General features: G+C 38.7%; 1 protein-coding gene across 4 annotated transcripts; it reads right to left on the reverse strand.

Moving 5' to 3' along the window:
* Positions 1-434: 434 nt before the first annotated feature.
* LOC116254304 (glutathione S-transferase-like) lies at positions 435-24,046 on the reverse strand. 4 transcript variants are annotated; one of them, XM_031629617.2, is made up of 3 exons: positions 2,704-2,934; positions 1,535-1,583; positions 435-1,099 (listed from the first exon to the last, which is right to left on the reverse strand). In XM_031629617.2, the coding sequence occupies exons 1-3, from the start codon at positions 2,851-2,853 to the stop codon at positions 648-650; spliced, it is 651 nt and encodes a 216-aa protein (XP_031485477.1). In that variant the 5' UTR covers positions 2,854-2,934; the 3' UTR covers positions 435-647. The 4 variants fall into 4 exon arrangements, with proteins under 4 accessions (XP_031485477.1, XP_049934038.1, XP_049934037.1 ...); XM_050078081.1 differs by lacking the exon at positions 2,704-2,934 and adding an exon at positions 23,807-24,046 and having other exon boundaries at positions 477-1,099; XM_050078080.1 differs by lacking the exons at positions 1,535-1,583; positions 2,704-2,934 and adding exons at positions 23,157-23,205; positions 23,807-24,045 and having other exon boundaries at positions 488-1,099.
* Positions 24,047-25,345: the final 1,299 nt, after the last annotated feature.

A 25,345-nucleotide genomic window follows, 5' to 3' on the forward strand; every position in this document is an offset into this window, starting at 1 on the left:
TCTCATCCAGAGAAAAACAAAAACAAAATAATAATAATAATAATAATGTGATTTAAATAAGTTTTATGCCATAAAAGTAGTTAAGAAAAACTTCTAAGATCATATCAAGCCAGCGTTTGGGTAATTATTATCAGAATAGTTAAATGCCTATCATTAACATAATTAAAAGTTAAATAAATAATTAATTGATTTAAAATTCTACATGAAGGCAACATTTCCTTGATTTTGTCAACTGAAAATTTCAAATTAAGTCACTTGTACATATCCACGTGGATAATGCTCAATTAATACGAGACATATTATATCGTAGGTGTATTAAATAATATACTATATGCGCGATGCATGCGCCACATGTGTCAAGGATTTCAAATTCAGCTTCCAGAAGTGCAGGTTAGGTGGATTGGACTAGACAAAAGTTAAAAGGAACCAAATTAGGATAAGAAAACCATGCCAAAAGGTGTGACGCAGATAAAAAAACAACAAATATTTATTGGCCAAGGCTGCCGTGCTTTTTCTCTCCCTACAACAACACATGGACCAAAGACTCTTTCGAATCGGCGCACCAAACACACCAACTACGCATTATTTAGATCCCACACACTCGAGAGAGAGAAAAAAAAACAGAAAGTTTACGGTCAACTCTGAGCTCAGAAGTTGTAGGTCTGAACCACCTTGCACCAAGCAGGTCGAGACGTGATGTCCTTGACCCAGGCATTGACGTGCTTGCGCGAGGTAAAGAGCGTGGCCACCCGGGGAAACTTCAACAGGACGTGGATGACCGGCAGGTGGTGAAGGTCGGCCAGGCTGAAGTCGGGCCCGACGAGGTACTTGCTCTTGCCGAGGCGCGCCTCGTAGACGTCGAGGACCTTGCCGAGCTTGGCCTCGTTCTCGGCAACCACGGCCTCGTCGGTTGGGGTGCCCATGAACATGGGCTTGAAGTGGCACTCGAACAGGAGCATGGAGGCCGGTGGGTCGAACTGGTGGGCTTCCACCTCGGTCCACACTCCGACCTGGGCCGACTCCTCTGGGCTCTTGCCGAGGAGCTGAGTGCACCTATCCATGTACTTGTAGGCTATGAACTTGCTTATGGCCCTTGACTCTGCACCATAAGTTAGCCCTTAGTTTCAGAGGCACGTTATGTTCTCAACCAAAACTTTATTACAAGGTGAGTTAACCAAAATAAATTTTCTCGAAAAAAATTATGAATTTTGAATAATTTAATGGGAACATCCAGGCAATTGAAAAATGCCAACAGCCACTTAAAAAGATCTTTCAATTAATCGGAATTCATTATAAAAAAGCTGCGCCATTCATAACATAAATTTAAATAAGGTTCCAACATAAAAATATTTTTAAAAAATTATATTCAAATTTCCATTTTCAAACACATAATGTCTAATTTCTAAATTTTGAAATGTACGAAGCTCGGGACGCGTAAAGTTCTTGACAAATAGAGTTCTCGAACTTGGTCATTTGGAGAAAAAGGCCAAACAGAAGAAGAAGAACAGAAATCACGAACTAGAGAAATACCCACCAAAGAACGTCGCATCGCCTTCCTGATATGCAGGAACTTGTCCAAACGGCTGTCAGAACAAAGCCAGCTCGTCAATTTCTCATCCGATATGTTTATATTCTTTCAGGAAAAAGAAAACGCGCTTGGATAAGAGCAGAAATCAAGATTCTCAGGGTTCACAACGTTCCTTCCAAACAGGTGATAAGGGAAAATCCTGAAATTCCCCTTTTCTGCGTAAAACATTCGCTACGTATCGACCGATTCAAATTTCAGTTGAGATCAAACATTTAAAACGGGAAAAGATCGAGTTCTGCAGTGACGTCATACTCAAAATCCGAGTGTCACTGTAACAAATTAGACCCTAAATGCACCTGAGATGAAGATCTTTCAGTTTGAAGTTGCAATTTGATCTCAAAGACTTCCAATTTCTTAAAGTTACGAGGCATCGATTTAAATTTGAACAGCTCCTTTTAACAGTGTGTTTGGTTGGAGGGAAAGAGAGTGATTGAACATTCCCTCCTTTGTTTGGTTGGCTAATTAAAAAGGAAGGAAAGAAAGAAAAAATGACAATTGTGTTTGACTGCGAGGAAAATGAAAGGAAAGAGAAAGAAAGGAAATGATAGATTAGTGTAAATCCAATACCTCTCAAATGAAACTGATTGAGAGAAAAATGAAAGAAAAGCAAGATCAAAAGTTTTTTTTACCCATGAGGACGTAAGTCTAAAAAAAACGAAGGAAGATTTTAGTATTTTCTTTCTTTTTTATCCAAAAAATCTTTTTAATCACCTCTTTTCTTTCATTTTCCTTTCTTTTATCTTTCATTTCCCTCCATTTTCGTCCCTTCAGTTCCCTCTCTTTCCCTCCAACCAGGGGCAAAGGGAGGGGGGCCCACTCGGGCCATGGTCCGAGTGAGCCCAAAAAAGATTTTTTTTATATGAAAAAAATCAAAATTTTTTAGTTTGGTTTGACCCGTCGCTGCCACGACCCGCATATGGTTTGAACCGCTCCTAAATAAAATCCTAGCTCCACATGCAAACAAAAAAAAAAAAACTTCCTTCCCGTCTTAGTTATGAAAAAAAAAACCATTAATCGGTTCAAAGAAGCCGACATCCGGAGTTCATCCGTTCGGAGTAAGGAAAAACGAGTCGCCTGAAACGGAAAGATAAGGAGGACAGAGAGCGATACGATACGTTTAGGGAAATGAACGGCTCCTGCTTGTGAGCTCCGGCCCTCATGTCGACCTGGACGAACTCGAAGTCAAGATCCTTCTCGTAAAGGCAGGCGACGGCCCTCATCGTGGCCCTCGAAAAGGAAGCACCGTACACTTTCCGCTCAGCCATGGCCGTCCGCTCGAGCTCGCTCTTAACTCCGACTTCCTCTCGACTGACTGGCTTTTCCAGTGGAAGAACGATTGAAGAGAACTCCCGGAGGAGGCCTCCCTTTATAGGCCCGCTTTGCCTTCCTTTTAGATCATTCTTCTACTCTTATTACGATATTTTTCACCTTTTCATTTTAAAGTTGAATAAGATATTTTTTTCACCTGTTTTCCAAAAATCTCAAAAGAACCAGCTGATTTTCACTTTTTTTTCCAAAAAAATCAAACGAACGTGCTCAAGAATCTCAATTTTGCATGAAACAGTAAATTTCTTTCCAATTTACTGCATTCAACCACTCGTTTCATTTCTAAAGGATGCTGTGGAAGCCCACCTCTCATTCCAACGCAACCTAAAACATTGTGAATCGATGTCTTTTCAATATATTAAGTAGTTCGTATTTTTGTTAAATCACAATTTATAGTTTGCTTTATGCCTAAATATGTATGTAGTATTTGATATAAGAACATATCATTTGTGAACAAATATAAAAAGGGATCAGTTTACCATTCCTATACACAAGAAATTTGATAATTGCAATCTTTAAATTGTGGGAAAAAAAGTATATTGACGTGAAGTGTGGACAACTTTAAATATATATATATATATATATATATATATAGATAGAGAGAGAGAGAGAGAGAGATGAGATTAAATTCTCCTAAGCACTTGAGTACAAGGTTTTAATGGGCTGTAACTTACGTGTATTATTCATTTCATCACTTAATTACGGCGTACCGTCCTTTTTGCTTCCGTGATAAATAACTACAACACTGATGGCGTGACTAAATTCGTCTCCTACCGAAAATGATCACACACTTATTTCTTTTGGTAATTTATTGCGTTCACCGACCTTATGGATAGATTTTTTTTTTTTAACTTCACTGTTGTTTATTTATTTTTGTATATGAAAATTTGGTCTCACTTTTTCGCTGGTTTTTTTTCCCCTTTTTCCTTTCTTTCCCCACCTCTTTCGCTCAACCTTATTTTTTATTTATTTTTTGAAGGTCAGAGTCTTTTTTTTTTTTACCTTGGAACTGATCAACCACAATTCATTATATATGCAGCAAATGCCCAATATTGCTGGACAACCGAAAAATTAAAAACCTGTTGTTGAAAACATTGTACATAATCGGTATGATTATTGTTTTTTAATAATAAATTTTATTATTTTTAACTAACCAACAACATTTGTCGTCCGACAAAAAATTACAAACACACACATCCTAATATATTTATAAAAACTATGTTGATGTAAAAAATGCTTTGAATCAAGTTGTCTTACAACACATGTTGGTTTTTATATTATCAAAATGTTGACATACTATTAAAACCTAAAACGATTAACTTAATATATATTTTGCATCAACATATAGTCATATCTTAACAAAGTTTGATATAAAAAAAAAACACTTTCAATATCATATTTAAAGAGTCTTTAAGGTCTGGTTTCTAATATATACACATTATATATATATATATATATATATATATATATATATATATATATATATATATATATATATATATATATATATATATATATATATAGTGATTGGTAGAAACCTCACCAAGAGAGAGAGAGTGAGAGAGTGAGAGAGAGTTGTGTGTACAACATAGGGGCTGAGTCGGATGCGCATGTGTGGGCAGCACTGGGTCTCAAAAAACAATACATGTTTATAAAACTGTCATCTAATTCGAAGCAAACCATCGAACCACCGGGTTTGTTGAAAAACAAAAGTAAAATTGAAATTTTAGGAGTTCTGCCATCAGTTTTTGATGAAGCTTGTATTCTACGATATCTGACCATAATGCTGGTATTTGTGATCCGCAGAAAATGTGATGGTTATTTTGGAAATCATTGTAAATGTGATGGTTATAAGAAATATATATAAAATTTAAGTCTAATATAGAAATTTGTCCTTTGGCGGAAAGCCATAAGACGAGAAAGCGTCTCAGAAGAGATGCCGGACGTTTTTTTTCACAAAATTAAGACAGCCATAGTAGGAGATAAAAACTCAGGCAAGCATAAACCAACACAGCTGCCCCAAAACCACCACCAAAAGGCCAACCTACCACCAGAATAGCTACTCTTCATTAAAAGGCACAGGACTTTAAGCACCAACAGTAGCTGTAAAGCTTATAACTCAGGCAAAGGCAAGCATAAGCCGGCTGCCCCAAAACCACCACCAAAAGGGCAACCTACCACCAGCTACACCACCACCAAAAGGCCAACCTACCACCAGAGTAGCTGCTCTTCATAAAAAGGCACAGGACTTTAAGCACTAAGATTAGCTCATAATGCTTATAGCATTAACCACCATCATCCCTCCCATCTCTTTCCCCATACTGACACATATGCTCCCCATCCTCTAATGTAGGCAGTTGGCAACGTGCACTTAGACGGTGACTGAGTGCCCTAATATGTTGGCATTTCTGATTAATCGGTCTTTTGCCTTCCAGCATCGCTCTGAGTCTACACTTCCAGCCTTTATTGTTCGTTATGATCCCAAAATTGCTATTGACTTTCGCCATAGATTGCAGCCAACCATTCAACATGTGCAATTCAGCCTCATCGTCCAGAGAGCGACCTTCAATAAGTAGGGCCTCACTAGATTCCATATCTCTCAATCTCCACAAGCCCATCCCCATGGTTTTTACGCCCTTCTTGCAGGTGACATTTTGAAGCACATTGGCTTCCTTGTTTAAGCTTGAGAGCCTGCCCTTACACAAGATTCCAGTCACCAGCCAGGTCGACATTGCCTTTTGCTCCTCGTCCTTCAGCTGCATACTTTGAAAAACCTCCTTAGCTGAGCACCATACAACAGAGAAAATATGTTCAGTTGTAACTGTGATCACTCTCTCATGTGCCACTTCATTCCTAAACCACCACAACTTCCATACCATGATTGGGAATAACAACATCAAACATTTCCTAAGCCATTTAGTCTTGAACGATACGTTACTCCAAAGCTGGATTTCTTTATCTATATTTTGATTTTTGCAATCGCCCTTCTCCACACCTTTGGCACTACTGAACACTTGAACATAACATGCACATTGCTTTCCTCCTCCCTTCTGCATAGGTGACATCTATTTGCCAAATGCACTTCGTGCCTTTATAATCTGCCTTGAGTGGTCAGTCTCATATAGCTGGTGATGTAAGTAGTCCAACTTGCTCTAGCTTGGATGTGTCTGTTCCATATACCCTTCCTCCAGCCGTCATGATCACACTTCTTCCTTATGGCTTCCTAGATCCACCTAGAGCTTAGATCATTGAGGGCTTGGGCATTACTAACTAGTTGGTCGGCTGCACTAGCTAGTTGAATACACCCAGTCACGTCAAATGCCTTGCTCGGCAGAGCTAGTCTAGCCACACCCATCTCCTTTACCTCAGCCACTGAAAGCTTCAGCTGACCCCACTCATTGATTTCACTAGAATTTCGTCATGCCACCAATCTGACTAGAAAGAGACTGATTTGCCATCACCAATTTTCCACCTCACCCAGTTTTCTATCTTTTTCCAGCAATCCCCTCCATGGTTTTTACACAGTCCACAAACTCTTGGATTTAAGGTATCTTGCTCTACACCACTGAGCAAAGAGGGAGTTGTTATTTAAGAAGAGCAAAGTCTGCTCACTAGAAGGGAATCATTAACATCGTCAAGAAGGCATACTCCAATCCCTCCTTCCGCTTTGGGCTTACACAATGAATGCCAGACTATTTGGTGAATATGTCGGTTGTCCTCCGTATCAGCTCAAAGGAAACCGGCTATACATCTCCCAAGCTTCTTCATTACATCATGCGGGAGAGAGAAATATTGCATCCAAAAATTACCAATCTACGCCAAAGGTAAACAAAATGATTTGGAGTTATTGATTATGAAGTCCACTCTCTCTTCTAACTGGTTAAGGAAACTCTTGATACTGGTAAGCGATTTAACTGAGGCAACACTAAGCAACAGGAAATCATCTGCAAACATTAGACAGTGGACATCAGGTTTGGCTCTAACTGAGGAGGGGAGGCGTATGACCCTCCTCACTATTTGTCCCTTAAGATACCAAGCGACCATTTTCATTACTAGAATGAAAAGGTAGAGGGACATCGGGTCGCCTTGCCTAACACCCCTCACAACAGTTAAATTTCTCCCCACTTCACCATTAATCATCACTTCATAGGAGACCAAGCAAATACAAACCATGACTCTTTCCACCCATGATGGGTGAAATCTCAGGTAAAAAAGGCTGTTTTGCAGGAACCTCCAAGATATTCTATCATATGCTTTTGAGATATCGAGTTTGAGACAAGCCACTGCCTCTTTCCTCTTGCCAAAAAAATATATCAGCTCATTGGCCATGCCAATATGATCATGGATCACCCTTGACTTGACAAAAGCCCCTCGAGTTATCCCAATCAATTGGGACATGATCTTCTTCATGCGCTGAACCATAACTTTAACAATCACCATGCAAAGGGCAATTGGCCTAAAGTTCTCAATCCGGCAAACTCCTATTTTCTTGGGGGTGAGCATCAAGTAAGTTTTGTTCAAACTTCGCACCATCTTTTATGTTCTCAAAAAATTGTCCACCATGCTCCATATATATTGTCCAATCTCCTCCCACATAATTTGATAGAAAGAGTTCGGGAACACATCATGTCTCGAAACACTGTCTTTATCAAGAGACATAACTGCTTCCTTGACTTCCGCGTAGGTGATTGGTCCCAAAAGGGATGAGTTCTCCTTTGCCGTGACAAGATCTCCCTCCCAAATATCATTAGTGATATCGCTACTCTCCTTATCATCACTAACGAAGCATTCAAAATAGCTGCTAGCTACTTTCAACACGTTGTCGGGTGAGGAAAAGGATTGTCCAGCCACCTGAAGATCTACAATGCAATTCCTGCTTGATCTATTGTTGGCTATTGTTTGGAAGAAGTGCATGTTTTCCTCACCATCTAATAACCACCTAACTCTGGACTTTTCCTTTCATATAATCTCTTGAAAGTGTAATGCCTGCTCAAGCTTTCTCTTGATGGATTCCTCTTCCCTGGATGCCCACCTATCCCCTGTCTCACTATTCACTTGAGCTTAACTCAGCTCATGTTGTGGGGATTTTATGTTCTCCTCAATACACCTAAAAGAATTTCTGTTCCAGCTTATCAGGTTGTGCTTAACCACCTCAAGCTTTTGAAAGACCCGCAGCGTAGAACAACCCTGCACCGCTTCCCCTCAAGCTTCACTGATAACATGGTGGCCTTCCCAGGTCAGCAGCCAAGGTTTAATGAGTCTAAAGTATCTTCTGTTCTTACTTTGCCATAGAGGACTCTCCATCTTGACCATAATCACCTTATGGTCTGAAGTGGCTCGGGGGGACGTATAAAGAGCACATACTATATCGGTCTGTCTCTCTCATGCAGAATTTGTGAATCCCCAATCAAGTTTGCATATGATCATATCATTTCCTTGGCGCCTATTGGACCAAGTATAGTTGCTTTGGTTGTTATATAGCTCATTCAAATTGGAAGATAGGATGAACCTATAAAAATCAATATATGCTTGGGCAGTCGGAGCTTGACCTGTTTTGTTGAAGCTGTTATGCATAGCATTAAAATCCCCAAAGATCAAAGTAGAAATGTCTTGCGCATTAAAAAAAAGTCCCAGCTCTGCAAAGCTGTTGTGTCGCAGAAGAGGGTTATTTGGCATGTAGACAGCTATTATCCGAAAGATCTGTGGCTCACTCGTAAAAGAGAAATAACTTCCCGTCCACCACTGGTTTTTAACCCATCCATGGGTATGAACATGCTCCTGGTTCCAGTGACAAAAAATACGAGCTCGCACATCTTCCCCATCCTCATTCCTCTGCACCCCTTCTATGTTCAAGTGACGAGCAATACCCTTGATTACCATCTCCTTAACTCTCCACACCTTCTTCGTTCTATTGACAATTATTATTTTTAAAGGTGTAATTCAGACACTAAAGAGAACTTCAAAAAAAATACGTTGACTCAAAAAATTTGTTTTGAAATGTCATCCAAACATTACTTTAATATTTTTTTTTCAATTAACTTTTTATGATGAACATGTCCAAAATGGCCAATGCATAAAGACCTACCACTTTGTGAGTGTCTTGTAAATTTACGTTTAAAATTAGAGAAAGTTCATGAAATAAGACTTGTTGTGTCTAATGAACCTACCTTAATATTTGAAGTATATTTATAGGACACTTACAAAATGTCTTTGCTGCCAAACAACACCTTAAGCATTTAACTTTTGATTTTATTTAACTTGAGTATTAAACTTTTGATATGATTTAGCCTCAAAGTCCTAAAGGGTGTCAAAATTAAAGAACTTGGCTTTGTGAAAACTCATTCAAAATTCAATTTCTAAATCATGGTTTGAATGTTTGGATTACAACAACCAATAAAAAAAAAGAATTTTATTTGGAAAACTTAAAGACTAAGAGAGACATGTTTTTCTGGGTGCAGTCTATGAAAAGTTAAACTTGGTTTTGACAAAATTGAATTCTCACACAACTCGGTTTTGAAGTCATTCCAGTAAGCTGAAATGACAACTTGGTGGCAAAACCAGGATATCAATAAAACGTCTCGTTACCAAGTTTGACGCACTCAACCTTTCTTCCAAATGTTTTTTTTTCATTATTTCTCATAAAATGTAAAAATTTTATTTAAAAGGGGATGATTTATACAAGCTTCGCATATTCAGGACATAGTTCTTCATAGCTCCATCTTATTTACCAATAAGCTTTGAGTATATATATATATTGTTGGATAGTGGCCAGTGAGCTCTATCCGGATATCTCGTAATTGCAAGGCAGTTACGAGATTGACTCAAAACCTCTCACAACACAAGATAAAGTTCATCTTTATCTCAACATTTTCCTAAAAAATCTCTTATGCTAACCGCTGCTGGGATTTGGGGAAAACCTAAGGGGCTGACTATTTATACCCAACAACACTTAATGTATAATGATAAATCTTGAGTAGAAGATTTGAGAGGAGCCCCTTAGAAGGAATCCCCTACATCTAACTTGCTCTTCTTCTTCTTCTTTCTCTTCCTCTTGCTTTGCTGTTTTCCACATGGGACTAATCGCTGCTTCTTCACTTGAGCATTGGGAGCCTCTGGTGAATATACTGCGCAGGAGACGACTTGCAACTTCCGCTGCCACTTCATTTGTTCCAACAGTGGTATTAGAGACATACCTATCGAACACAATAAGTGATTTCGACTACTGTGGTGCCTGTGCAGAATACTACTGTGAAGCATGTGTGTTGCCTGTGTATCATGCGTGTGCCATGCTGTGATCCATTTACTGAAAACAAAGCATGCTAGGCTAAACTGAGTTCAATCATGAAGTATGATAGTAATGATTGGGTTTGGAATTCCCTGTTTCTATAGTATGTCGTTTTTCTCTTTATTCTATGTTCGTGAGAGACCGAGAGAACGACAGTAAGCAGAACATACTCTGCTCGCTAAACAAGAGAATACTAAAGGAAAAAGGGAAGAGTAAGGGACTGCTCCCTTTTCCCTTGGACCCCGAATGACCGGTTTCTTTATTCTCGACCTCTTTGCTCCAGCCTCCTTCTGTCGACTAGCTATCAGTGTCTTCAACACATTCCCTGTTTAGGGACATGAAGTTCAATTTGTGCTAGACATACTGTGTTTGGTTATCTCTGTTGGGATTTCCCCATCTGGATAGTCCTGTGTCGATACAGGTCCATATCCATTTCGGACCCTAAGTATAAATACTCGTGTCTTGTGATGGTGTGAGACACATTCAGTTTTTACCGTCTGGGTAATCGGTCCCCTTAGCCATACGTGAATTGCCTGTCCCCATCACTGGGCTGCTATGGCTGAGGAGAGAAACCCATTGCCGCCGCCGCCGCCGCTACCTCCGTAGGGGAACGACTCTATAGGGACTGTAGCCGTTCTTCCTACAGCCGCCGACATTCAGTCGGCGGTCGCCTCTATAGGTTCTTCTTCTGCCCTATATGAAACACATGAATCATGAATGTCTTTCGATTTCTGCATATTTCGTTTGTGTGCTATCTAGATTCCTCGCAAAGCTCCAACAATGGGTTATGGGCCCACACCACGATTCCTCTGCGCGTTTTCCATTTGCATTCTGTTTTCACGTAATGGGAATAGGGCAGAAACGTGAAAGAAGTGAAAAGGAAAAGGGGAAGGCATTGGCCTTCCGTTGAAGGGTGTCGTTGGGAAGGGAGGTTCGCCGGTGGCTTCTCCCGCCGCCGTTGCAGACGCCCCTAATTTGAAGAAAAGGGAAAAGAGGGAAAAGGGGAAACGGGAAGAGGGATGGACATTCAGGCGTGGAGCCGTGGACCGCTCAAACCCCTGCGACGTCCGGCCGCCATCCTCAGGCGGCGGGAGGCGGGTATGAGGATCGCCCGACGCCTCCCCCTTCGTTTTCTGTTTACAGCATCAAAGAAGAAGGAGGCGGGGCGTCCTTGCCCACCAGCCACTGGGAGTGGCCGGCGGTGTCGCCGGGTGCCGGACGGCGCCAGGCGACTGCCGGAGACGTCCCACGGCTGGTGGGAGGGCTATCTGAAACATCTCCCGCCGCCCCATCACCCCTGCCGTTGGGCTAGGGCAGCGGCGGTGGGGGGCGTTTCGTTTTCCCGAAACTGCCGCGCCCTACAGGTCGGGCGGGTCCGAGTCGGGGTTCTTTTCGGAACCGATCCAGGCCCGTGGTGGAAGGCGTCTCGTTAAAAAAAAAAAAAAACCCCGTTCCCGCTCGTCTTCCGCCCGCCCGCCGTTTTTCATTTCTTTTTGGATCGGGTCGGGTCCTGTCGACCCCGATCCGTATCCATTCGGTCTGATTTTATAAACAGAATCGATTCGGTTCGTTTCAGAACCGTTTCAGTTCGTTTAAGAACCGATACGATCCGTTTCAAGACCGGTTCGAGCATTTTGGGACTGTTTCGGATATTTTCTGGACCAGTTCAGTTGATTTTCAGACCGGTTCATTCAATTTCAGAACCGATTCAGGTCTTTTCAAACCGATTCAGAGTTGTTTGAGACCGGTTCTTTCCCTTTTCAGACCAGTTCATCTAGTTTTCCACAGGTTCGGTCCATTTAGGACTGATACGGGACCGGTTCTAAGCTAGAGGAAGCTGGTATATGTGTTTTTATGCCTATTTAAGGTGTTTAATAGATTGGTTCGATCATTTTAGATCGATACGGGACCGATTCATTATGTTTTATGGAGCTTTAATGAATAATTTAGATAGCATTAAGTTGATTATGCAGAAACGATTCATGTGATTCGTGTATTTCATTTTTAAATGTGTTATTGTGACATATTATTTTTTTTGTATCATGTTTTGTTTAGGACTATGCTAAAGTTAAATTTTATTGCATTATCATAAAGTTGTACGATAACGCTAATGTAAGGAGCATGTGATTAGTTAAATCATGTTATACCTCACCAAAGTGACTACGCATGATTTAAAGGCACATTAGTGTTTCATGTTGTACTTATTTTCATTTGAAGTAGCATAATTACCCAAAGATAGTGTGTTATGTTCAGGAGAATAAGTAGAGTAAAATAGGAAAATAGATCCTTACATAGTTCTGTCATTTTACACCCAAATGTGTTATGCTTAACTATAGTTTGGATTTACATTTCCTAGTTTTACTAGATAAAGTTAAGACGGAATACATGTGCGTATTAGATATATTACCAAAGTAGTATCCTAATGACCCTGGGTATTTGTCTTGGAAATAGTAGACATAAAGAGCCTTTATTTGGTTTACTGTTCCATATGGTTTGTCTCATATAATGCATGTCAACTTATAGATGTCTTTTGTCGTCTGCAGTGCCTTGATCTATTTATTTTAATAGCTCAAATTCTATCCCTTTACTTGATGATTCAAATTATGCTGAATGGAAAGAAAATGTTGTGTTTACATTAGGGTATATGGATCTAGATATGGCTTTGAGGCGACCTGAGCCACCACCTCTTACACCAGAAAGTACACATAATGAAATAGTGTATTTTGACAAGTGGGAGCGTTCTAACCGACTAAACTTGCTGCATTTGCAATCAAGGGTCGCTAAGAACATACGTGGTGCTATCCCACCTTGTAGATCGGTGAGAGAGTTCTTGGATGCAGTTGACGCTCAATTTGTCAGTTCTCATAAAGCCAGAGCCAGTACCCTAATGTCAAAGTTAATATCTATGAAATATCAAGGAGGGGGTAACATTCGCCAGCATATGTTAGAAATGAGGAACATTGCTTCTCAATTGAATGACATGAAGTTGACTATTTCTGAATCATTCTTGGTATTCTTTACTTTGACCTCTTTACCAGCTGAATACACTCCTTTTAAGATCAGTTACAACACACATAATACTGAATGGACATTCAATGAATTGATGTCTAAGTGTGTTGAAGAGGAGGAAAGAATGAAGGGTGAGAAGTTGCAAAGTGCACATATGGTTTTTCACTCTGGGGCTGGTAAAGTTGGCATAAAGAAAAGTTCAATGAAAATAAGTGCCAAGAAGAAGTCAACAGGACAAACTGCTTGTCAAACTGCGCAGATTAACTTAGCCCCTATAAAGTGTTTCTTTTGCAAGAAAAAGGGGCATAAGAAGTCAGACTGCATCAAGTACAAGAATTGGTTAGAGAAGAAAGGTAACATGTCATATGTTTCACTTGAAAGTAATATGTTAAATGTTCCTATTAATAGCTGGTGGATTGACTCTGGTGCTACTGTGCATATTGTCAATAATTTACAGGACTTTCTGAGCAAAAGTGAACCAACACTACATGAGAGGAACATTTTCTCAGGAAACAAAATGTGCTTACATGTGAAAGCTGTAGGAGAATGCCAGATTAGGCTTGATACTGGCTTTGTTTTGGATCTTCATGATGTTTTCTTTGTTTCATCATATAGTAGAAACTTAATTTCTGTATCAAGACTGGACAAATTTGATTTTTTTTTAAAGTTTGAAAATTCAAAAATGTTGATTTATAAAGATCTTGTTGAAATTGGTTCTGCTATATTGTGTGATGGTTTATACAAGTTGAATGTGAAGATCCAATCTCCTGAATCGTTGGTTTCTAGTCATAATATAATTGGCAATAAGCGTAGTACCATAAAGGATGATTCATACATGCTATGGCACCGCCGTTTGGGTCATATCTCTGAAAAGAGAATAAGTAGACTCTTAAATGAAGGGATCTTACGATCTCTTGATTTTACAGATAACGACATATGTGTTGATTGCATAAAGGCAAAGCAAACTAACATATATAAAGAAGGTGCCGAGCGATGTACTGAAAGATTAGGAATTGTTCACACAGATATTTGTGGACCTTTCCCTCCTTGTTACACAGGCGAAAAGTATTTTGTCACCTTTATAGATGACTATTCTCGGTATTTGTATCTCTACAAGAAATCGTACGCTTAAAGAAATGGTTCGAGCTATGCTAAATTACTCTACTCTCCTTTTAACCTTGTGGGGTGAAGCTCTCAGGACAGCAGTGCATATACAGAATAGGGTTCCTACTAAGGCTGTTCCCACAACTCCTTACGAGTTATGGACAGGTAGGAAACCTTCTCTTTCTTATATGCACATATGGGGATGTCCTGCTGAAGCTAAATTGTATAACCCCTACATAAAAGCCTTTGATCCTAGAACAACCAGTGGTTTCTTTATTGGTTAACCTGAAAGATCGAAAGGCTATAGGTTTTATTGTCTATCTCATACACTACATATTGTGGAAACAGATAAGGCTAAGTTCCTGAAAGATGGCTCATTTGGGTTAGATGTATTATAAAACCTCAATTTTGAGGAAATACAGGATACTGAAAGTAGACCTGATAAAGAGAATATAAATGTGTATGATTACGTTGTCTCCCAGGATGACATGAATACAAATCATACAGGCAATGCATCAGATCCAGATGAATTAAGCGTAGATCATACTGATGAACACGAACATGATATAGACATACAAATTGAAAATGATCAATTACCTGTTCGTAAATCTACAAGGGCCAGGAGATCTGCCATATCATCAGACTATGTGGTATACCTACAAGAGCCTAGTGATTTCATAGATATTGATGATGATCCTTCCACATTCGTTGAAGCCGTTGAAAGCAAACAATATAGGCACTGGATTAATGCCATAAAAGTAGAACTTGACTCTATGGCTAAAAACCAGACGTGGAGCCTTGTGTCGTTGCTTGAAGGAGTAAAACCCGTAGGATGTAAATGAGTCTATAAGACCAAGAGGGACTCTAAAGGCAACATAGAGAGATACACGACAAGATTGGTTGCTAAAGGATTCACACAAATGGAGGGCATTGACTATAATGAGACATATTCACCTGTCTCTGCTAAAGAGTCAATGAGGATTGTCCTTGCACTTGTAGCTCATTTTGATTTAGAGCTACATCAGATGGATGTGAAAACGGCTTTCTTGAATGGTGATTTGGACGAAGAGGTATATATGGATCAACCTCAAGGGTTTTCTAAGAGTGGTAAAGATCATTTGGTTTGCAAGCTTAATAAAGTGATTTATGAACTTAAACAGGCCTCACGTCAATGGTACATTAAGTTTTCCGAAGTCATTACGACTTTTGGATTTACAGAAAACATCATTGATCGATGTGTGTATCTTAAGACATGTGGGAGTAAGTTCATAATTTTGACTTTATATGTGGATGACATTTTGCTTGCTTCAAATGATCTTCAATTGCTAACAGAAACCAAACATTTTCTCGCATCTCATTTTGAGATGAAGGACATGGGTGAGGCTTCATTTGTTCTTGGCATTGAGATTCGTCGAGACAGATCTAAATATGTTTTAAGTCTCTCCCAATCATCATACATCAATAAAGTTCTTAAAAGATATGGGATGGAGAATTGTTCTCCTATTTCGGCACCCATAGCTAAAGGGGATAAATTGAGCCTAAATGATTGTCCAAAGGACGAATTTTAAAAGGCACAAATGATCAACATTCCATATGCATCTGCGGTTGGCAGCTTGCAGTATGCGCAGATTTGTACTAGGTCTGACATTTCCTTTGTTGTTGGCATGCTTGGTAGATTTCAGTCTAATCCAAGCGTGGCACATTGGAAGGCCGTAAAGAGAGTCATGCGGTACTTGCAAGGGACAAAATTACATGTTGACATATCGCAAGGTGGACCATTTAGAAGTGATTGGCTATTCTGATGCCGATCTTGGAGGATGTACCGATAGTAGAAAGTCTACTACTGGTTTTGTTTTCCTTCTATCAGGAGGTGCCATCTCATGGGGGAGCAAAAAGCAGACTGTGACTGCTGCTCACACCATGGAAGCAGAATTCATTGCATTATATGAGACTACATCACAGGCAATTTGGATAAAGAACTTCATTTCACAGCTCAAGATAGTGGAATCCATTGATAGACCACTTAAGGTTCACTGTGATAATGAAACTGCAGTGTATTTTTCCAACAACAACAAAAGTACTACTTCTTGTAAGCATATGGAACTTAAGTATTTTGTTGTTAAGGAAAAGACAGAGAATCAACTAGTGTGTATTCAACACATTGGAACTACAAATATGGTTGCAGATCCTCTTACTAAAGCGCTAGCATCTGGTATGTTCTTTGAACATGTTAAGAGGATGGGTTTGTGTAGTTCAATGTAAACACACTATTATGCAAACATTTATGAATGTGATCACATACAGTTTGTTGATTCTCATTAAGTTTGTTGTCTATTTATTTTGTATTCTCATTTGTTTGTTGAGAAGTTTTGTAAGACAACAAGGTGGGACCTTGGAATGGATTTTAAGGCTAATCCATTTATTTTGTTTACCCTTGATATCGACTTGGACTAGTGGGAGATTGTTGGGATTTTTCCATCTGGATAGTCCTGCGTTGATACGGGTCCATATCCGTTTTGGACCCTAAGTATAAATACTCGTGTCTTGTGATGGTGTGAGACACATTCAGTTTTTACCGTCTGGGTAATCGGTCCCCTTAGCCATACGTGAATTGCATGTCCCCATCACTGGGCTGCTATGGCTGAGGAGAAAAACCCATTGCCGCCGCCGCCGCCGCTACCTCCGCAAGGGAACGACTCTATAGGGGCTGTAGCCGTTCTTCCTACAGCCGCCAACATTCAGTCGGCGGTCGCCTCTACAGGTTATTCTTCCACCCTATATGAAACACATGAATCATGATTGTCTTTTTCGATTTCTGCATATTTTGTTTGTGTGCTATCTAGATTCCTCGCAAAGCTCCAACAATCTCTTCTAGTAGAAAGTAAGAGATTTGCCTCAGTCTTTGTGGCCGAAGACCTTCCTTTACTGTGTGGCCGAAAACCTTCTTTTATTGTTTTTTTTGTTTTGACCTTCACAATCGGGAAATCACCGCTGCTCTTTTTTTTCTAACGACCCAAGCCCCTGTCCAGTGGGTTTGAGAGCTGAAAGCATTGGACGACAGAAGATGACCCAAAAACCCCAATATGGAGGAAAAGGGCATGAGATTGTTGGTGGCTCGTCGAACTCTTGCCTGCCGCCTTTGTGCGTTAGAAGTAAGGGAGAACGAGTTTCTCTCATTGGCGGTGGAAGAAAATGAGAAGAGGGAGTGCTGGAGGCACTGGAGACGTAACCCTTTGCTTGGGTTTCGCTTTAGGAAAGAGAGACTCTCGAGAGGAGAGAGAGAGAACAAACAAGAAAATGAATACAATAATTCAAAAGGGGTTTTTCAAAAGGGTATTCAAAACCGCTGTTATAAGTTTCATAAATTAATGCCGCAACATTTTGCTAAAATCTTTTTTTCAAAAAGAGGCTTGCGAAAGTTTGTTTCGGTGAAAACCTAGAATTTTAAATGAAATTGTGTTGTAATACCCTCAGAGTTATTATAAATTGCTGAAAGAGGGTTTTAGAAAATTGTTTTGCAATTTCGGTGGAAAACAATGATTCTTCATATTTAAACAATTACTATGTATATCTTGAAGAAGAGCTATACTATTTAGGAGATATTGACGAAATGTTTGACAATATAACATATGACGAAGCTATAAACTCGCATGAATCGTCAGAGTGGGTGAATGCTATAGATGAAGAAATTGAATTCATAGAAAAGAATAAAGTCTGAGAATTAATAGATCTTCATAACGATAGAAGACCCATTAGATATAAATGGGTGCTAAGGAAGAAGTATAATGCTGACGGATCAATAGAAAAATTAAAAACCAGAGTGGTGGTAAAAGGTTTTTCTCAAAAAGAATGAATTGATTACTCAGAAACTTATTCGTTGACTGCAAAGTTTGCATCAACTAGAATAATTTTGGCTATCGCAACATTCAATGACTTGGATATTTGTCAGATAGATATAAAAAATGCTTTCCAAAATGGTGAGTTGAAAGAAACCATACATACGACTCAACCACAGGGGTATACCACCAAGGAAAAAAAAGGCAAAGCGTACAAGCTGAATAAATCTTTGTACGGTTTGAAGCAGTTGCCTAGACATTGCTATTTTGTCTTTTAGGAAGCAATTACAAAACTTGAGTTCGTTGCAAACCAACTATATCATTATGTATATGTATGGAAAAGTGGGAGCATTTTCTGTATCCTATCATTATATGTCGATGACATATTACTAAGAGGAAATGGTAACTATATAATATTCAAAACAAAGACTTGACTAAACAAGAATTTCAAAATGAAGGACTTATGTGAAAAATTCTAAATCTTAGGAATAAAGATCACTCGAGATATAAACTCAATAATTCTTAGTTTAAGCCAATAACGATATATTGATTATATCTTAAAGAAATTCTGCATGTTGGACTCCAAACCAATTGAGATTCATGTAGTTAAAGTAGCAAACTTAAGCAACAGTGATTGTCTTCATGATGGACAACAAAAATTAAATGTTCATATGCACAAGTTATTGGCAGTTTCATGTATGTAATTGCTTGGCCCTATAGGCAAACAGTTAAAAGAATTTTTCGGTATATTAAAAGATCGAAAAAACTGCAATTGTCCTATCAAGCAGATGAGCTAACGTTAGATGGCTAGTTCGACACGGATTTTGCATGATGCAAAGACGACAGTTAGTCTACTTCAGGGTATGTTTTCCTATTTAGAGGTGGAACAGTAGTCTGGTCCTATAAGAAACAGGGACATGTTGCTCAGCATACTCAGGAGGTTGCATGTAATATTGCAATTACTTTTGTTGTTTGGATAAATCGATTCTTAAAACACTTGAAATTAGATCTTGATCATGAACCAGTTCAACTGTACTGTGATAATCTGGCAGGGATATCTCTTATGAAAAATGGAGTTGTTAACTTAAAAAGTAAACATATAATGGTGAAATACCATTATGTTCATGAAATGATCAAGAAAAATAAAATCTCGGTTGATTAGTTGTCTTCCAATGATATGGTAGCTGATCCCTTAACTAAGAGAATATCTGAATACTTGTTTTGAAAACAAGTGGTTCATACGAGGTTAAAATATATTTGAATGGTTGCAAAGGGAAAACCATTGAATGGAAAACCTCATTGTAAACCTTAAACAAAATTTGTGTTACAATAGAAAAACTAATTATGAAAAACTACGTAACTAATTAAATGAAGAAAACCCACGTATACTGGAAGCAAACTGACGGTCTCATGGCCAAGTGAGAGATATTAGATAGTGGCCATTGAGCCCTACCTAAATATCTCTTAACTGTTTAACAGTTACGAGATGAACATGGACACTCATCTTTATCTGAATTTCCTGAAATCCCTCTCACCCTAACCATCTGCTCGGCTACGGAGAAACTTAAGAGGCTAGCCTATTTGTGCCCGACAACCCTCAATTTAGGGTTTAATCCTCTTGAAACCCTTAGAAGGAAACCTAGGCCTCTATGCTTTCTTCTCCTCTTCTCCTGCTTCTTCTTCTTGCTTTGCTTCTTTCAGCTTACGCTACTTCTCTATCTACAATTTGGAGCCGTTGGTGAACTTATTGTGCAGATGTGCAACTTCCACTGCTACTTCTATTGCTATAACAAAAGCCTTCTAAATTGCATGCACCAATAAGTTATATCCAAATTGCATGCAAGAATAAGTTATATGGGTATGGATATGGTTTGGATATGATACTAGTATAGGTAAAGTATGGTACGGCAATTTTAACAAATTGCATGCACGAATAATTGGAGTAACGCATGGACATATATATATATATATATATATATATATATATATATATGTATGTACACACAATATTGCAAAATTATAATTGAATGCAGCATTTAAATAAACAAGTAATATAAATAAAAATATTTTATTTTAACGATCGATAACTCTAAAAAATATAGTGAAAACTAAGTTGAAAAGAAATAAATCAAAATAAAATTAATTAGTTTGAATCAACTTTGATTTAAAAAGTACTTTAAGTGTATCCAAATACCCACTTACATGGAGGTATGAGGACCTTATATGTGGCTTAAGTCAATAGCAAACCTGAATTCATTCATGCCTGATTTTTTTTCACCTCTTTTTTTATCTCTGGTTTTAATAAAGTTTTAAAATGAACTTGTCCACAATATATTCTATAAACATAATGCTTTGTTGCGACAATTATTATATAATTATGTACGGAGTTTAACTGTTTAATAGAAAAGTAAAATTCATAGCCGTGTAGTATTTCCTGAAACAAAAACATGGCATCATTTAAACCGTGTGTTATCCCAATAAGTCTTCCAATGACACAGTCCTTAAAAATTTGAACCCATCAAGTCAGATCGTTATCAGCAGTTCAAAATCCAATTGTAATCGGTAATTGGATACTGGTCTCTTTATCAAATCCGACTAAATGGCTTCTAATACGATCTTTCTACAGTCCCTCGAAGATGCAAATCTTTTGCATGCCACATATGTAAGGTAAAGGTAATCTGATTCATCGACTAGAGCATCTGGTGTCGTGGTATCATACTTCCCTCCCACGGTACTGACCGACGTTCGATTTCCCGGACATGCATTTTTTTTTCCCTTTCGCTTCAGACGATCTTTAAGGCCACTTGATCCGAACCGAGCGTCATTCGAGGCAATAGTTGTATGCGCTTCTTCTTTGTTATACAAATTGATAATTAGACGTTGGAAAGCAAGTTAGCTCCAAATTTTGCGTGAAGTTTAGACGTTTTTGTTCCTCATATCTTCCTCACATGGCCCTTGAATACGTTTTCATCCAGAGAAAAACAAAAAAAAACAAAAACAAATTAATAATAATAATGTGATTTAAATAAGTTTTATGCCATAAAAATATTAAAAAAAACTTGTAAGATCATATCAAGCCAGCGTTTAGGAAATTAGTGTTAGAATAGTTAAATGCCTATGATTAACATAATTATAAGTTAAATAAATAATTAATTGCTTTAAAATCCTACAAGCAGGCAACATTTCCTTGATTCTGTCAATTGAAAATTTCAAATTAAGTCACTTGTTCATATCGACGTGGATAATGCTCAATTAATACGAGACATATTATATCGTACGTGTATTAAATAATATATCATATGCGCGATGCATGCGCCACATGTGTCAAGGATTTCAAATTCAGCTTCTAGAAGTGCAGGTTAGGTGGACTGGACTAGACAAAAGTTAGGGAACCAAATTAGGATAAGAAAACCATGCCAAAAGGTGTGATGCGGATAAAAAACAACAAATATTTATTGGCCTCTAGCGAGACACAAAGGCTGCCGTGCTTTTTCTCTCCCTACAACAACACAAGGACCAAAGACTTTCGAATCGGCGAACCAAACACACCAACTACGCATTATTTCGATCACACACTCTAGAGAGAGAGAAAAACAGAAAGTCAACGGTCAACTCCGAGCTCAGAAGTTGTAGGTCTGAACCACCTTGCACCAAGCCGGTCGAGACGTGATGTCCTTGACCCAGGCGTTGACGTGCTCGCGCGAGGTGAAGAGCGCGGCCACCCGGGGAACCTTCAACAGGACGTGGATGACCGGCAGGTGGTGAAGGTCGGCCAGGCTGAAGTCGGGCCCGGCGAGGTACTTGCTCTTGCCGAGGCGCGCCTCGTAGACGTCGAGAACCTTGCCGAGCTTGGCCTCGTTCTCGGCGACCACGGCCTCGTCGGTTGGGGTGCCCATGAACATGGGCTTGAAGAGGCACTCGAACAGGAGCTTGGAGGCCGGTGGGTCGAACTGGTGGGCTTCCACCTCGGTCCACACTCCGACCTGGGCCGACTCCTCTGGGCTCATGCCGAGGAGCTGAGTGCCCCTATCCATGTACTTGTAGGCTATGGACTTGCTTATGGCCCTTGACTCTGCACCAGTAATACCAACAAGTTAGCCATTAGTTTCAGAGCCACGTTAAGTTCTCAACCAAAACTTCATTACACGCTGAGTTAAGAAAAATAAATTTTCTCAAAAAAAATTATGAATTTTGAATAATTTAATGGGAACCTCCAAGTAATTGAAAGATGCCAACAACAGATTCTTGCACTTAAAAAGATCTTATAATTAAACGGAATTCATTGTAAAAAACTGCGCCATTAATAACATAAATTTAAATAAGGTTCCAGCAGAAAAATCTTTTCAAACATTTATATTTAAATTTTCATTTTCAAACACATAATTTCTAATTTATAAATTTTTAAATAATTCATAAATCGAGTCAATTGAATCGGTAATTGACCCAATTGCCTTGATATGAACTGATTTGACAGCTCCATTTCAAGACAAAAGCCTGGCCCATTAGGCCAGTCTTCCTGAGCCTTGAGAAAAGTATGCATAAAGTCCACAACATTATCTTTTGGACAAAAGAATCAATTTTGAGAGCATCATATTTTGGCAGAAAAGACTCAATTTTTTGGGAAATTATGATTCAGTGGTAAAAAAGCCAAAACACATTTATGCTGCAAATAATTGAGAAAAAAAATCTGTAATGAAGAAAAAGGATCCAAGAGATGAGAGCGGTTTTGGATTTGTATTGCAAGGAATGGATCCAAATGTGGCCACGTTCGCCCATGAGATCGCAAAACGGAGTCAAGTATCACAAAAGTCGGGAACGGGTAAATGAAAAACGACAAATTCCTGGACTCCCGTGGTTTCTCCCCTCTCAGGGAAGAACTCTCTGGGAAATGTACGAAGCTCGGGACGCGTAAAGTTCTTGACAAATAGAGTTCTCGAACTTGGTCATTTGGAGAAAAAGGCCAAACAGAAGAAGAAGGACAGAAATCACGAACTAGAGAAATACTCACCAAAGAACGTCGCATCGCCTTCCTGATATGCAGGAACTTGTCCAAACGGCTGTCAGAACAAAGCCAGCTCGTCAATTTCTCATCCGATATGTTTATATTCTTTCAGGAAAAAGAAAACGCGCTTGGATAAGAGCAGAAATTAAGATTCTCAGGGTTCACAACATTCCTTCCAAACAGGTGATAAGGGAAATCCTGAAATTCCCCTTTTCTGCGTAAAACATTCGCTACGTATCGACCGATTCAAATTTCAGTGAGATCAAACAGATAAAACGGGAAAAGACCGAGTTCTGCAGTGACGTCATACTCAAAATCCGAGTCACTGTAACAAATTAGACCCTAAATGCACCTGAGATGAAGATCTTTCAGTTCGAAGTTGCAATTTGATCTCAAAACCTTCCAATTTCTAAAAGTTACGAGGCATCGATTTAAACTTGAACAACTCCCTTAAAAGTGTCTTTTGTGTTGAACTTTATGTTGCTTTTTTAGTTAGATCCGTAGCAGAAAAAAAAACTCGCTTCACGTCTTAGTTATGAAAAAAAAAAACATTAATCGGTTCAACGAAGCCGACATCCGGAGTTCATCCGTTCAGAGTAAGGAAAAACGAGTCGCCTGAAACAGAAAGATAAGGAGGACAGAGAGCGATACGATACGTTTAGGGAAATGAACGGCTCCTGCTTGTGAGCGCCGGCCCTCATGTCGACCTGGACGAACTCGAAGTCAAGATCCTTCTCGTAAAGGCAGGCGACGGCCCTCATCGTGGCCGTCGACAAGGAAGCGCCGTACACTTTCCGCTCAGCCATGGCCGTCCGCTCGAGCTCGCTCTTAACTCCGACTTCCTCTCGACTGACTGGCTTTTCGAGTGGAAGAACGATGAAGAGAACTCCCAGAGGAGGCCTCCCTTTATAGGCCTTCTTTGCCTTCCTTCTAGATCATTCTTCTACTCCTATTACGATATTTTTCACCTTTTCATTTTAAAGTTGAATAAGATATTTTTTTACCTTTTTTCCAAAAATCTCAAACGAACCAGCTGATTTTTACATTTTTTTTCCAAAAAAATCAAACGAACGTGCTCAAGAATCTCAATTTTTCATAAAACAGTCAATTTCTTTCTAATTTACTGCATTCAACCACTCGTATCAAAGTTTGAAATAAAGGGTGTGGGCAGGGGCGAAGTAAAGATTTTCTTGCAGCACTATAATTTCAAAATTTCAAAGAGAAACTGAATAAATTTTTTTGTTTTTTTATATATATTAAACTAATTTTTTTAACTTTACATATAAATTTTTAAATTTTTTAAAATTTAAGGGAGATGAAGGCTCACTGTTAGGGCCTGTTGGGAGCTGAACAGAGGAGTCACCTTCGTAAATCATGTTTTGAAACGTAAGTTAGAAAACCAACATGTTAGAAAACTTAATTTTTTATAAAAACATGTTTTTAAATTTGTATTCCAACGCGACCTAAAACATTGTGAATCGATGTCTTTTCAATACTTTAAGTAGTTGGTATTTTTGTTAAATCACAATTTATAGTTTGCTTTATGTCTAAATATGTATGTAATATTTGATATAAAAACATATCATTTGTGAACAAATATAAAAGGGATCAGTTTGCCATTCTTATACACAAGAAATTTGATAATTTCAGTTTTTAAATTGTGGAAAAAAGTATATTGAAGTGAAGTGTGGACAACTTTAAAGAATATTTTATATATATATATATATATATATATATATATATATATATATATATATATATATATATATATATATATATATATAGCGAGAGAGAGAGAGAGAGAGAGAGGATGAGATCAAATTATTCCAGCCACATGGGGATGAACATATATTGTACACTTATTACTGTGTTTATTTAATTTTATTGCTCACCGAAGCAGTTAGATACAAGGCTTTGATGGGCTCTAACTTAAATGTATTATTCATTTCATCAATTAATTTCGTCGTCCTGTCCATTTTACTTTTGTGACAGAGAAGTACAATAAAACGGTACCAGTCACTGATGGTGTGACAAAATTCGTCTCTTATCGAAAATGATAACACATTTATTTCTTTTTGGTAACTTATTGCGTGCACCAACCTTATGGATAGATTTTTTTTAAACATCACTGTTGTTTATTTATTTTTCTATATGAAAATTTGGTCTCACTTTGTCGCTGGTTTTTTCCATTTTTC

The sequence above is a fragment of the Nymphaea colorata genome, chromosome 5, assembly GCF_008831285.2.
Source record: "Nymphaea colorata isolate Beijing-Zhang1983 chromosome 5, ASM883128v2, whole genome shotgun sequence".
Lineage (NCBI taxonomy): Eukaryota > Viridiplantae > Streptophyta > Magnoliopsida > Nymphaeales > Nymphaeaceae > Nymphaea > Nymphaea colorata.

Excerpts from the sequence above, each read along its gene's own strand:
- LOC116254304 (XM_031629617.2), bottom strand. The coding sequence starts at position 2,853 with ATGGCTGAGCGGAAAGTGTACGGTGCTTCCTTTTCGAGGGCCACGATG. Across the intron at positions 1,584-2,703 it reads AGCCGTTCATTTCCCTAAAC|CCGTTTGGACAAGTTCCTGC; the intron begins GTATCGTATCGC and ends TTGTTCTGACAG. Across the intron at positions 1,100-1,534 it reads AGGCGATGCGACGTTCTTTG|AGTCAAGGGCCATAAGCAAG; the intron begins GTGGGTATTTCT and ends CTTATGGTGCAG.